The sequence below is a fragment of the Marmota monax genome, unplaced genomic scaffold, assembly GCF_021218885.2.
Source record: "Marmota monax isolate L192 unplaced genomic scaffold, Marmota_monax_Labrador192_F-V1.1 WCK01_AAM20220418_F8-fsc00078, whole genome shotgun sequence".
In the NCBI taxonomy this organism is placed as follows: Eukaryota; Metazoa; Chordata; class Mammalia; order Rodentia; family Sciuridae; genus Marmota; species Marmota monax.
In genome coordinates, this window is record NW_026694865.1 from 4,409,470 (window position 1) to 4,424,642 (window position 15,173).

At 52.0% G+C, this 15,173-nt stretch overlaps 1 protein-coding gene across 2 annotated transcripts in view; it reads right to left on the reverse strand.

Annotated features, from left to right (window-relative positions):
• Positions 1 to 471: 471 nt before the first annotated feature.
• Positions 472 to 15,173, reverse strand: part of Smad3 (SMAD family member 3) — a 109,004-nt gene continuing 94,302 nt past the window's right edge. Inside the window, exons 6-9 of one of the 2 annotated variants that reach the window (XM_046426663.2) lie at positions 11,490 to 11,702; positions 9,597 to 9,734; positions 7,279 to 7,423; positions 472 to 4,944 (exon numbers count right to left, since the gene is read on the reverse strand). In XM_046426663.2, the coding sequence (XP_046282619.1) occupies positions 4,791 to 4,944; positions 7,279 to 7,423; positions 9,597 to 9,734; positions 11,490 to 11,702 (650 nt within the window). In that variant the 3' untranslated portion in view covers positions 472 to 4,790. The remainder of the gene's footprint in view (positions 4,945 to 7,278; positions 7,424 to 9,596; positions 9,735 to 11,489; positions 11,703 to 15,173) is intronic. The other variant, XM_046426664.2, reaches the window with a different exon arrangement.

Genomic DNA, 15,173 nt, shown 5'->3' on the forward strand with positions numbered 1-15,173 from the left:
ATAGATGCTAACAGTCATTTGAGCAGAAAGCATGGCAACCCCGTTACTTGTGAGTATGAAACTACCTGTGTGTCGATGGGAAGGCAAGTCTGGCAGCATTTAAGACACAGTGACAGTGCGGAAGAGGCAGAGTGGAAAGGACTAACAGAAGCGTGGGGTGCAGGGCTGGAGGCAATGGCTTCAGTCATGGCCAGGGGCCCTGCAGGTACCAGGGAAGTTAATGCAGATGCCACAGGGTCTCCTGCTGTCTCTCAAAGACTGGCAGGCCCTGGTGATGCCCTCAGTGAGTGAATGAGGGCAGCTGGGATTATCTGAGGACCACCTGGCACATTGGTGGTCAAAGTACATCTGGGTTTGCAGACATTTCCCTCTGATTGCCCTGGATGCTGAGGCCCCCAGGACCTCAGTGGGCTCTGTTAAATCTTCTCTTCACCCGGAGACAGCAGCAAGAATCAGACTGAGCTCCTGGCCTAGGAGCTTTTCAATGAAAAGTTTATTAGAAGGGCACTTACAAGAGGAAGGGAAGGGGAATGGACACGGATCTTTAACAATAGGGGTACAATGCTTAGAACAGGTGCTCTGCTTTTAAGATACAAAACTTAGAAAAATCTAAAACACTATAAATAGGTACATGCTTTTTACAAAGATATTAAAAGGTCAGGCTGGCTGAATAGTGAAGGTAATCAACATCCTCCACATTCTCGTCTTCACCCCGACACATGCCAACACAGGAGTCCAGAACAGCCTGTTGGCAGTGGCAGCAGTGCAGGCCTCCTGGATAAAAGTGGCTCCCTCTCTGGGTAGCGTCTTCACCCCAGGATCCCTGTGGAGGGCCTAGATTTGACTCAGAGCTGCCTGATTTTACACACTGTCACTTGTGCAGCCAGCCTCGCTTGGAGTTCTAGATGCTGAGCCAAAAAAGCCACTACACTCCTCAAGGCACCAACATTCAGAACTGGCTGTACCCAACTCTTCCAGCCACTGACCTCAGAAGGGAGAGGCCTTCGCAACTGTCTTAAAAAATTAAATAGTTATCTGTCTGAATGGTTTTAAGAAATTATTACATAAATATAAAAACACCAGAATGCTAGAGTATCCATTATTTCTGCATTAAAAAAACAAAAATCAATTACAGAATCACTGAGAATTTCTCACTCCAGTTTGCCCAAGAGGTGAGTTTCTTTTACATGACAGCTGTGTTTCTGAAGAGGTGCCTGTGTACCAAGTCATCCCCGCTGACTGACACCTCCCATCAGGGGTGCTACATCATCATGGTGACCCACATTCTCTTGAGTATGTTTCCTGCATTCCATCCACTCCAGGAAGTGGCCGATGCTCCTTAAGAGGGGGATGGACAATGTGAAGACTGTTACTTGAAGGGGTCCTACGGGGGAGCGTTGATGCCACAAAAAGAAAAATGGCACAACCTAGCTGTGCTAAGGTTTTCTTCTACTAAAAATGAGACACATGTACATTCTGAGAAAACACCCAACTCTAGCCACTTAAAGCACACTGTAAGAAACAGCGTCCGGAGCCAAGCTTGTGCCATCTCTGGCTACTAGTGGCCCCCTAGGTAAACAGTCCTGCGAGCAGCCTGCAGAGTCCTTTCCCAGCCTCTCCTTTTGAAGACTAGAGGGCACAATCATGAAGCCTCAGAAATGGCAGGTGGGGCTAAGAATGACAGCTCCCTGGACAACTTATGTCCATGCACAACATGCACACACTACTTAAAAGAAAACCTTCCTGTGGTTTGAGTAAAGGCATTCAGCCCTGGACTAGGTCCAGACTCTAGGAAGCCAAAGGGAGATGGAGAAAAACAGACTAAGCACACAATATGTGCTACAGCTCATTTCAATACATTAACAATTTAAAAAATAACTACGGTCAATTAAAAAAAAAAAAAAAACAGACCACATCAGGACAATGGGAAAGTCTGCCAGCAGCATTGCCCTCATGTGTTTTCTTCCCAAGAGTCAGAGTCCCTGCTCCTGACTCCAGGCTAGTCATAGGTGTCAGGTCCTCCAAAGCCTGCCAAGAAAGTGGCCAGCTGAGATGATGCGCCAGCACAGGCCTGTAGTCCAAACCGGCTGGGGCAGCTACCTGCGTGTGCACTGGAGGGTCTGTTACTGAATTAAGTGAGGAAGCAGAGAGTGGTGGGGAAGGAAAGGTGCTAAAAGCTGGCTCCTCGGGAGTGCTGCAGACACCGGATGCAGCTGGGGGACAGCACATGAGGTCATGTTGCCTGAGCAAACTACACTTAAAACTGCTGTCCGGCAGCCCTTCCCATGCCTCTGAAACTGCCCTGGTTTTCCTCTTGCCTCTTTCAGCTGTCCTTTTAAAAAAGTTTTTAAAATGTATAAATGTCATTCATATAAGATTTAAAACTAAGAAAACTAGTTTTGTGACTTAAGAAGGACACTAATATTACACATGCCCAAAGGACCTATTTGTGTTCCAGGATGGGAAAGGTACCATTCCCTGACATCCAAAAATGACCAAATTTATTTTCACGGATGCCAAAAGTAGATCTGCCTACAGTTTCCTCACATATCCTTTGGTGGTCTCTTAAGGAAAAGGGTCAAGAAAACAGCCTTTGGAAAAAAACACAAAACTCAAAACTTCATGCCAATTAGAAGCATCCATCAGATCTGAGCATTGAGGGTTCTAAGACGCCCTCCGAAATGCAGCCAATTATGACCAGCACATCACCAAGATTGTGTTACACCTAAAGCTGTCCCCAAGCACCTGGAGGACAACTGTGCCATAGGAAGCTCTTACGTAATAGGTGAGGAGTGCGAGCCTCAGAAACCACTGCCCGCAGCTTGCATGCGAGGGGCTGTGATTGCTCCAGCAGAAGCCAAAATGGAATATTCCTGCCCCGAGTTCTGAGCTGATCAGGAGCATGAAGGCACACACGGGAGGTTCAGAAGGCCTCGTGTGTGTGTGTGTATAGCAGTCTACAGACCACTTTTAGCCAAGCACAAATTCCATACCCACAGCATTTGCACCTATCTGAGGAAGTGAGAGGGTTTGTATTATCTCTGGGTTCTGTCAACACCCTTGTGGAAAGACTCACACAAGTGAGCAAGGTGTTCATTCCATCTCTTCCTGTGTCCTCATAAGGTGTAGGGAGCAGTTCTCCTAGATGGGAATCTCAAGACCATAGCTGCAGGGGCACTGGATCCTGCAGGTGAGATTCCAGGAAGTCCCCGACATCTTCAAGGAGCATGAGGAATTTCATCACATTTATGGTTTATGACCTGCCAAAAGTATACACTTTATTCCCTTCACCTAGAATAAGACAGGACTTCTATAGGAAATCCCCTCCCCCCTTTTTTTCCTGGTATAAATTCATGCAAAAATGTGGATAAGTCATTTCATATAAAAACAGCAGCAAAGAATAAAGTACCAATTGCAGGTGGCAATCCTGTGTCTGCTGTATTCTGCAAAAGGCCAGTAAAAGAATCTGTTTCGGTTTTTCTTTTTCCAGTTGAAATAATGTATACTAGTTTTCTACCTAATTGCCCTTGGGTGCTGTACTTAACACACAGCATCACTGCAATAGTTGTTACTGAGGGTTCTCTGCCACAAGCTACATAATATCACGTCCCAGGGCGAAGATGACAGATCTCTTTGCATCAAGCCTGCAATTTTCAAAGGTATAAAAAATTTTTAATAGCCCTTTTCATTTGCCTATGTTAGCCTGAGATTTTTCCCTTTTGGTGAATTTACTTCTGTAAATTTCAGCTTCCAAAAGTGCTGACAGGTGTCTCAACAGAACCTGGAAAAGCTTCACCTTGGGAGAGAAGTAGTTGTTGGGTCCCAGTCTGCTTTCCCAGTCGATATGCCTACCCAGGAACTTTTGTTTTTTAATATAAAACAAACATTTAAAAGAGCATATGATAAAGTTGGTTTAATTAATGCAACCGACTACATAAACCAACATAGCCGAATGCATCAGAATACGGCGCGAGACAACCGGGGATGCACTCGCGGTAGTGCTGCCTCAGCCCGAATGCCACTACATCCAACTGCCCTTTGCTTCATGTGAACACTTAATGTCATTCAAATCTCTTTGAGATTAATGTGATAATAGAAACTATACATTGCATACGCACTGAGACTCAGCAGATCCTCCCCACTTTTCCAAGTGAGGAAGGGCAAAAAAGTTTTTGAAGAGATGGGTCTCGTCAACTTTTCCCAGGGTCCCAGGAACACATTCTGCCGAACGTGCTTGCTCACACCAATCAGTGTGTTCTGAGAGGGGAGCCAGCCGGGCAAGCCCCTCCCCATGCGCAGTCAGCTCATCAGGTGCCCACTGCCAGCATGGTGGGGTATGGCTGGGAATGCTCTATCCGAGAGGCTCTTAATCAAAAGTGCCAGAGAAATGGAACACCTTCCAAGATGAATTCCACACCAAGCCCTGGGCAGAGAGGCTTTCCTGTTGGACTGTGACATCCCAGATCTCATTAAAAAAGGAGGTGGCTGCAGGAAGGGGCAGGTGGTGAAACACTACCTGTTGGCACAAGCCACTGGAGCAGAAGCCATTTCTTGCCCTTCACGCTGGAGCCTAGGGCATATGTGTTCAGCAGGTACAACTGTTCATAAAATCCATCACTGGGTTTGCTTCTGTGCTTTGGAAAACAGGTTGGTGCCACCTTGGTTGAGAGAGAAGATTTTCTTCCTTGACAAGAACGGGTTGAGGAGAGTTCTGATTTTCTCCTTTCTCCTCCATGGCCATTTTCCCCAAGCCCGCCCTCCCCTCCCCTCCCTCTTCACTCCCAGGGTCTCTAAGACACGCTGGAACAGCGGATGCTGGGGGAGCCCATCTGGGTGAGAACCTTGTCAAGCCACTGCAGAGGCCCATTCAGGTGCAGCTCAATCCAGCAGGGGGTGCTGGTCACTGTCTGTCTCCTGCAGGAACAGGGAAAGGGATGGGGGGGACTTAAAAAAAAGTCCACAAGGATACAAATATAAGTCAGAACATCTTTTTCTGCTTTGGTGACAAGTTAAACTCCTCCAACCAGGGAGGACTCAGTAACTCAGGTTTTTCTTTAGGGGACAAGGAGGGCCTTAAAGTGTTACACATGTAAGGTCAATTCCAGGGTACCCCAGAGGCTCACCAGGTACTGTGACAGGCCCCCCACTAGAGGACCTCCAGCCTGAGCAAAGGTCCCCCTGGCTCCCATCTGTGCCAGCTGGGCACCTGCAGCTCCCGGTCTCCAGACCAGGCCCAGCCCCAACAGGCTGCAATGACGTGTGTCTGTCTGGTGGAGGGGTGTTTTGTATGAAGTGCCGACTGAGTCCACATGCCTTCAGTTCCCAATGTGCTGATATAATTCCCATCTACGGCCTTATTTTGGAAAATCTTACGAGTAGAGCTAGCCATGAAACAATTACTGGAAAAAACCAAGGCACGCCACACGTTTCTTTTCCCCAAAGTACTTTGTCTAAATTCAGGCTGGCGGATGACGCAGCTCATAGGCGAAGTCCCAAAGGCCTCTGCTGAGCAGAGGCTATCTGCTGAGGCTGGAGTTATGGGTGCCAGCTGGAGGTAAGAAGACTGGGTCCTGCTTTCGGCCTCCTCACAGACACGGTCTGAAACCTTACTCTCCTTGGCCCACGAGGCAGGAGGACAAAGCTGTTCTGGGAAGGGGCCGCACCCGTCCGTTGGGCTGTGGTGCGTGCTGCCAGGCGGCGGTGACGCAGTGGGCTGCACAGGACTGGGAGTGCTGGCAGAACTTCCTGCACAGTGATACAGTGCCCCCAGGGAAAGGCTTCCGCCACCATGGAGCCTCTGCCTGGCCCTCAGCTGGAGGACCATGGTGCCACACCACATCAGGTCCACTGTCCTGAGGGCCACCCTCCTTGCTTGTTGGGCTTCACCTGAGACAGGCCTGCAACCTGGCCCTGGGGTGTCTGCTTGGTCAAGGGCACCTGAGTGTGGTCCCTGGGTTAGAATCTGGGTGTAAGAAGAGCCAGTGGACTTCCCCTGGCTCTTTTCCATTTGGGTCCATCTTTAAATATTTCCCTTTCCCACTAAAAACATTAATTTTCTAACCTTTCACTCTCATTCCCTAAGTGATCTTAGCCAGGGCTGAAAGGTTCGATAAAACATTTCTCCAACGGGACCTCTGGGCCTGGGCTAATCTCTCTAGTTCTTCATAACATGGTCATAAGTCCTCCCAAGGGCTGACAACCTCACCCCCTTGGTGGTTCCCTGGATTTTACAAAGACTGCAGGGATGAAGGTACGGTGTTCCCTGGCACTCTGGGGCAGACGCAGAAGAACAGCAGCTAAAACTACGGTAACTGGAGGAGGTGGATTTTACAGAGCAAAACCCTCTAATGAGAATCTGACTTTCCATAAGTCATGCTCATCAGGATTTCATTATAAACCGTGGCTCAGAGCCAGCACTGAAATGGGTTTGGCTGGGGTGCAGAATGACTGCAAAACAAAGTAGATTCCAAACATCTGGAAAAATGAAGAGAAGGGAGAGTAGCTTGCAAGGCGCTGACTCCAGCTGACATGTGGCACCTCTGCGTCTGTGCGCAGGAGCCGGGGGCTGGGCGGGGTGTGCAGCAGGGGGCACGCAGCCCTGCCTGTCAGGAAATCCCTGCCAGGTGTGGGGGGAGAAGGGGTGGATTCCAGGGAAACCCAACCCAGGATGGTCTGAGGGACTCGAGTAGGCAGAGTAGGCCGACCTGTTAATCAGTACCATATTCAGACCTGTATGTAGGATTCTTAAAAATTACGTCCATGCACAGTAAACTCTTGTAACCATGCAGATCTCCTCCCTCCTTCCTTGATTCTCCTAGATGTTCAGAGTCACCAGCGTCCCCAAGTTCAGAGAGGGAGCCACAGGTGGGAGACCCTTGGGTGAAGGAAACCATCTGCCCCAAGGACTGAGGATGAGTGGCCACGCACAGCTCTAGGCTCAGCTTCCCTCTGATGAAGTGACTTCAGGCAAGTCATTCGTCTTCCCTAGGCCTTAGTTCCCTCATCTGTGCAACAGGGATGATGCCTGTGTCCTCACCCAGGGTTGTGGAAAGGACAAAATGGGACATGTCTGTTGACAGCACTCGAGAAACTGCTCAGTGCGAGGCCAGTGCTGTCCTGCTCTTCCGGTTGTCTAGGAATGTCTCTGCCCCTCCCGCCCGCCGGGCTGTGGCCTCCCTGATCTGTGGTCTCTGCTCTGGGGTGTGACATCTGGCCTTGCTCATCTCCAAGGAGCCTCTGCTCTGCTGTTCTGGGTTGCCCGTGTTGGTCCCCACTGACCTGTACTCTGCTCCCCAGCCTTTGACGAAGCTCATGCGGATGGTGCACATTCGAGTCAACTGGTAGACAGCCTCGAAGCCCTGGTTGACAGACTGAGCCAAGAGGGCGGCGAACTCCTGGTTGTTGAAGATCTTCAGGTTGCATCCTGCCCAAAACGACAGTGCCGCTGGGAACAGAGGCCTGTACACGCCCGCTGCTCCCCTCCCGGCTAAAGCAATCCCGGATCACTCGGCTCAAGTGGCACCTGGTCATCTGAGGCATTAGCCGCATACTCCATGCTTGGCACCATGCCACAGATGGGCCTACCCAGTGCCTCCTCTCAAATCTGTCACCACCTCACTGAGGATGTGCAGCTGATGTGCAGGAGGGAAAATCAAAGGCTGGCCCACAAGCTCCGCCCCCTCCAGCTGTGGGGATGCTGAGGACCCAGGGCATAGTTTGGAGAGGCAAAGGGGCCAAGGCCTTCCAGGAAAAAGAGAGGAAAGGGACCTGAGCCTAGATGCCCATGCTGCCCCGGGCATGATCACCCCCCTGGGCCCTGGAGCTCTCACGTTGGTGGAGGAGCAGGGCGGGCCAGCAGAAAAGCCAGCTGCAAGCTGCGGGACCTGACACCCCGTAGGAAGCTCAGCAGAAGGTCGAGACACTGTCCACCTAGACTCTTCTGACGGATCTGCCTCATTCTGGGGCCAGGAAAGGGGAGAGATCTGGGTCACACTTTGGCCTCTGGGCACAGACTGGGTCGAGGTGACATTCCCAGCAAAGTGAAGGTGTGTGTCTAATTCTCCAGACAGTAAAACTAGAGACAGGCACAAATAAAGTTTAAAATAAACCTCCCACTGCCTGAGTGCCAAGAATGCGTCAACCAGAAAAATAAAGACCAACGCACACGCCAGAATAACCGAAAGGTGAGGCGAGGTGACACCTAGGAGTGGGCCAGCACCAGCGCCCGATCTTGCTGCATGTCTCTGGGCCAGTCACCTTCTCTTTGGAACCTTGTGTCTTTAAAATGGGGGTTCACTGGAGGTTGTCCCTGTTGTGATGTTCTGTGAGCTGACAGGGTCCACTTGGCCCTCACCAAAAAGATGGGGGAAGCCAGGGAAGGAGTGGGCAGAATGCCGGGAATGTCACTGATCTTCCTCTCCTTCCCCTTCTCCAGGGGACATGTGCTGGATCAGGGCTGAGACTGCTCTCCAGCCCCCATCCCCACTCTCTACCCTGCAGAGCTGAGAAACAGAAGAGCACTAGGCGAGAGTCAGCTAGTCTTAGGCTCATCCAGCTTGGCTCCTTCCTAGCTGTGTGTCCTTGGGCAGTTAGCTTAACCCCTCTGAACTTATTTCCTTAACTGCCTTATTAGTAGAGCCAGAGTAACTGGAGAAGATTAAATGAGATCAGATATAAAAATGAACTCTGTAAATGCAACCACAAAAATGCTCGGGAAGTGGGCCACTGTTAAAATTTCAGGTTTTCTGCATTTTAAGTGTATCTTGCTCAGGTCCACTGTCATCTTCTACTCAGCAAGCAGGAAGAGACATGCCACCCATGTGCCATGGGCAATGACCTGGCCCAGGCCACATGCTCTAGCAGCTAGTCACAGCCCACAGCCTTTGGTGCCTGTAGTGTGAGAAGTGGGCTTTGGCTGGGCTTCCACTGGGATATTTGAAGTAAAGAGGCCTTGGGGCAGGACAGGGGGCAGAGCAGCCTCCTACCTGACCTTGCTGTCCAAACTCCACTCTGCCTAAACCATCTTACAGGGTGTGGCCTCACACACATGCTCAGGGTCCAGGTAGATTCATCAGCCTCGCTGAGAAAACCCTCAACAGTTCCACAGGATAAAACTGAAACTTTCCTCCCATCTTCCCATGGCCCAGTCCCACCAAGTTCTTCAAACATTTCCTTCTTTTACACAACCCCTCCTCCAATCAGAGTGTCCCCTAAGTGTCCTGCCTTGCATCACCTCCATGCCTCTGCCTGCAGTGCCCTCCAGGGCTCCAGCCACCATCCTGTGCCTATCCCAATGGTTAAACCACCCTCTCCCCAGGTGCTGGGCACCCTCCCCTGCGTTAGACTCTTCTGTCTCTATCATACACACCTCACAGGTCTGCAGACAGGTAGCCCAGGGGAAAGGCAGATGTCCTTCATGCTGCCTCTGCTCCCTGGAGGACCAGGGAGAGCACAGGAAGACGTGGGCATGGAGAGAGCCCAGCCAAACACCTCCATGCTGACAGGGCGGACCCCGATGAGGAAACACGGCTGGAAAGAGGGACTCTCCAGCACCCTGGATGTGCCATCAAGATGGGCACCACATTGGGGAGGCTTACCTGGTGGGATCTTGCAGACGGTGGCTGGATGCCAACCGTAGCGCTGGTTACAGTTGGGAGACTGGACGAAGATGGCGCTGTCGCTGAGGCACTCTGCGAAGACCTCCCCTCCGATGTAGTAGAGCCTCACACCTCGCCCTGGAGATGTGGGGAGATGGGATCAGGAGCCTGTGCCCACACCGCAGCCCCAGGGCCAGTGGAGATTGGCAAAGAGGACTGAGCTGCAGTGGCTGCCCCAAGGGACTGCCAGCTCCCTTCACCATGGGACCCAGAGCCCAACTTGAAACCCAAGTAGAGAAATCACAAGTGACCCTGGATTTCTAAAGGGGGGGAGGCAGAGAAATAAGAGCCCGTGATAACCTCAGTGACAGTTTCTGCCACTGGCTAGCCATAGGTCTCAGTCACATTACCCCACCTGGGGGCTGAGCTCCTCTAGAAAACGGGTAGCTGCTGTGCCTGGTGAGTGACAGCTGCTGTCCCCCCTCTGACCACACCACCACTCTGCTCCCTCCTTGCCCCAAGATTCAGAGGGTCACTCGTAAACCTGCCAGGCTCCTGAGGCAGCAGACCCTCTGGGAGCCCTCTGCTGCAGGAATGGTGTGACGCCATCCCTCTCGGCGTGTTTCTGAAGGAGACCACAGGGTCACATCATTTACTTTTCCTTCATCTCTTAAATCCACTCCAGATGGACAGAAATTATTTTTAAATTGCTTCTGCAGTTCCAACAGTTAGATAAACACTCCGACAAGGAGCTCTCTGCTCAGCCAGGGGATGCGCCCTTATGCTCGGGAAATTCTCTGCTCCGCTCCTGAGGAGGAGGCCCAGAGGGCCAGAGAGGCAGCCAGGTTTTCCAGGCCCAATGGCAGGTGGGTGGAAACCAGGCGACCGACCTGTATACCATTCCATGTCCCTGTTCCTGCCTCTAATCCCCACTACTCCCATTTCCTCTCATCTGGGCCCTACAGGACTGTGTGCTTGGGGCCCAGAGTCCACAAGGAAGGGCAAGAGCACAAGGAAGGCAGCCAGGATGGGAGTGGAGAGATCCGGGCCAAGAGACCGCATGCCCTAGCCCGCGGCCTGCAAGCTCTTCTCTCCACTACAGAACTTCTTTTCAAGCCAATCTGAGAGAGAGCTCAGAGGAAGCCAGCAAGAGCAGAGGTACCCTGGGGCAGGTGGGGACAATGGCCCTTGCTGCTGCCCCTGCCAAGCTCCTGAGTTTGTCCGCAGAGCCTCTTGGCCAGCCCTTGGGGCTTCAGGATGATGGCTGAGGATGTCCTACCACATCATCTCCGCAGCCCTTCTGGGGGGCAGCAGTCTGTGACCCTGGATGGTAAAACCATGACTGTACTTAGCGTAACCTCCCACGGGAACCAAGACCATGCGGCTGTGTCTTCCCTGAACCCACAATGCTCCTCTCCTGGTGCTGGAACACAGCACGCTAGTAGTTGTATTTGAGTTGTGGACATTTCTTGTCTTTGAACCTTTTTGAAATTATCTAGAATATTCACATAAGAAATTTAACAAATGAAAAAAACCCTCCTCCAATAACGACCACCTACTTATCAACCTAGCTGTACCTCAAGGGATATTTATTAAAAGATTCGTACACGTTAACCTTCCCCACAGACTTCCTTGTCCCCTAAATGAGGTGTTCTCCTCCTTGGCTTCTGAGTTTTCAGAGATTATCTGCATCTCTGGGTGGAAATGAATTGAACTCCAAGGAGACTGAACCCTAGCTGTCTGGCCTCTACATGGAGCAAGAGGAGGATCTGGGGGCCAGGATGGATGAGTGAGTCCTATCCCCACATCCCAGCAGGAGGCTGAGCACAGCCAGGGGAGGCATGCAGAGGCTGCTCTGGGCCAGAGGTGGGGACAGCATGGCCACCCCATTACCGATGTGCCTCCGTGTGAGCTCCACGGCAGCGTTCCTGTTGACATTGGACAGTAGGCCTAGGCAGAAGCGCTCGGAGTTGGAGGGGTCAGTGAAGCCGTCCACCGTCATGGATGGCTGCGAGGCATGGAATGTCTCCCCGACACGCTGGTTCAGCTCGTAGTAGGAGATGGAGCACCAGAAGGCTGGCTCGCAGTAGGTGACTGGCTGCAGGTCTGCAGAGACAGAAGCCTCGGGTCAGGGCCTCAGGCCCCCTGCTCCCAGGGCCATCTGGTTATTCAGGGTGTATCTAGGAGCTGCTGCCTGTGAGCATCCTGATGATCCAACCCGACCATGAGGCCCAGAGCCCATCCCTCCTCCCTTGCCTTAGCCCTTTGGCTCTGATGGGAGAAGCAAGATGGCTGGCTATGCCCAGGTCCCAGCACTGGCCTGAGAACCCCACCCACTGTCTGTCTGGCAACTTGTGGGATCCAACAGATCTCGAAAGGTGCTAAGCCTTAGAGAAAAATCAGAAGCAGTGCTGCCCACAGGGAAGAGCCTGGGTGACCTCTGCCGACAGAGAGGCCCTGAGCTTCAGGAGTCCAGGCACACAGTCCCTTCTATAGGTGAAGGGACCTGAAGAAGAGATGCAGACCATTGCCAGCCCTGCCCGTCACATACTCAGAAAGTGCCCGCTGGAGGATACCCCCAGACTGGGCTCCTCGGCCTCAGCACCACTGACATTTGGGGCCAGACTGCTGTTTGGAGAAAGGGGGCTCCAAATGTCACAAGGTGTTTAGTGCCCTTCTGGCCCTTCCCATGAGATGCCAGTACCATACATCCCCCTCCCCCTCCCAAGAGGTGACAATAAAAAATGTCTCCAGGCACTGCCAGCTGCTTTGCAAGGGGTAAAACTGCCCTGGATGCTTGGCCAGGTCACGGAGCAGTGCAGGCCCTCTCTCTGAGCCCCAGTTCCCACCGTGCCTTGGTCTGGGTGCAGAAGCCTCTTTACCACCAGGGCTGTGAGTGGGTGTGCCAAGCTAGCTCACGGAGGGGCAGGCACATGTCAGGCACTCAATGTGAGGTGTCAAGAATTGCCCACCCTCCACCTCTGGAGTGGCAGAGCACCCTTGCCCTTCTAGGCAGGGAGCAAGGGAAGATGAGGTTGAAGGCAGAGGTCTAAGCTGCCTAATGGGGAAGGGAGGAATGACGAGGCAGGGGCATCTGTGGCCTGTGCCCTGGCTCCTGAGGTCGGGCTGAGACACGTCAGCCACATCCGGCTCTGGCTTTGCTGGATGCTTCAGCATTCCAATGAGATAAGCGATATTCTAAACACTGTGGTCACTAAAATGTAAGCTATGTTGCTTTGGAAACTTCAAAAAGAAAAGAAATCCAAGTGCAATCCAAGCATGCAAAGTGGTCAGGCAACACGTCAGGGCTTCTGGCTGCCCAGGTGCAGGCTCTGCTGACCTTGCTGTGTGAACTTGGGTACATGACTGCCCTCTGTGGCTCAGTTTCCTAGTCTGTACAATGGCTAGTGCACCAGAAGACACCCACAGCAAACTATCTAGGTCACTGTGCTTCTGGCAGGGGTCGGCCTGAATAGGCAGCTTTGGCTGATCTGGGCCAAACTTTTGGCTGATCTCAGCAACGTGGAGAACAGCACACAGGCCTCACCTCCAAGGCATAAAGCCCTGCCCAGAATTCCCCGGGCCTGGTACAGGTAAAAAGAGACCAAGCTAGGTTCCCAGAGACAGTGACACCCCACAGCCAAAACGAGCAGGCAGTGTATCCCCTGCAGAACATGGTCCCAAACCAGGCTCCGGGAAGCGTGGGCTTCGCGGAGTCTGAGTCCAAGAGGCCCTCCAAGCAGATCTGAGCCCTTCAAGTTGCTGACACACTGGACACATCAGTAGGAAGATTCTGGTTTGGGGAAGTGGTGTCATTAAACCAGTGTCAAAGTTTTGAGGGTTTCCATTTAAAAAAAGTGCTATTTGATCAGGAGCAGGGCAGAGCCAGAGCATGGTCCTGCCATGTGCTTGCTTTTCTCTGCAAACAACTGAAAGATGCCCCTGCCTTCCATCCTCCACTCCCATCAGCTCCCAGCTGCTTCCTAAAGGCAATTCTGCAAGAGAAGCCATGGACACAAAAGTATGGCAACCACCTCTGGGTTCTTCCTTCAATAGAACTTTATTTTTTAAACTATATATTGCCCTTGTTTCTTTTCCACCAAAGGCTTTATCCACATCATGCTAAGTATGAGAAATACAAAGTCTGGACTCTGGAAAGGAAAAAGCTATGACTGGGATGACCATAAAGTTACTTATAGTCACTGAAAGAACACTAGGCCCTGAGCTTCCTAGCAGCCAAAGTGAAAAGAGAACATAACCTGTTACATGGCTCTGGTTGACAAATGCACAATGCTTACTAGTTCCCCAAGAAAAACAAAACTTGTCCTGGCATGAAATCTTAAAGGTCATCTCTCAGGGGTAGGTGGCAATCCCTCTCCCATACCAAACAAGCCAGCAGGCCCTGGTTTCAAGAGTTTAGATGCAGAAGCAGTTCTACATGTAAGACACTATTGGAAGGCTCCTCTGGGAAAATACCTATGAGGGGGTTCAGTGATGTGCCCCTTGGAGGGCAGTTTTGCTTCTCCAGGCCAAGGAGAAGCCTAGAGTGGTAGAGGAAGTCACGGGTCAAGGCCTTGCCTTCAAGCAGTGCTGCTCACGGCCACACTGCCTCATCTGTGAACCTCCCTTCCCAGAGCAGAGGTGTCCGGGATGCAGGACCCTCCAGCTCCAGCCACCCTGCCGCCACCCCCCGTGGAGCGTCAGCCAGACTTCTCGGGTAGCATGGGGCACGGTGCTTAATTCTCAGCTGGCCCCCTGCCAGGCTAACGCGTTGGCTGGCTTCAGGTTTGAGCCTTGTTCCAAGCTGGCATAGACGTTCTGTTTTGTTTAAGGAAAAGAAAACAGAATAAAACCCAAAAGGCAACGCTCAGATTAAGGGATGCCTATTAAAAACATGTGCAAAAGATTCAGATCCGGTAAAGGGAAAGGTGGGGGAGGGGCAGGGAGTTAACTCTCTACTGCAGGGGAAAGCTGCAAATGGGCAACAGCCAGGCCAGCTGGCACCACAAGGCTCAAGGTCAAAACAAGTGGACTGGCCACATCTGGGTCTCTTCACCTGCAGAAGACAGCTCTGCCTCCGTCCGGGAGAGTCCACACTCCAGTCCCACACCCATCCTGCTGCATCTCCCAATCTGCTGTTCCCTCTCCCTGGACGGCCCTTCCCCTCCGTCTGCACGGACCTGACCTGGAAGGCCCAGCGAGTGTGCCCGAAACATTCCCTCCATGCGGAATGGCCCTCGTGTCCCAGCCTCCTGGGTAAGGAGTCGGCTGCATAGTGGGTTAGCGCCCTGCAGGCCCAGGCCAGCTATGTCCCCAGCATCCAGGGCAGCAATTCTGACCTCTCTCCAAGGATCAGAGCAACAACCAATTGTGCACAGAAAGAACCCCGCGTTCTTGATCCTGCAACCCAACTACCACCATTCCTGGTGGTAAAGTCTAAGCCGGACCCTGGGGAGGGTGACTTCCTGTCATCACGTGGCCTGCATGTGATTTCGCAAGCTTAGGGAAGACTGGAGCCAGAGGCAGCCCTAGGAAAACGGCTTGTGCAGCAGCATGAGGACACCTGGCACCAGATCA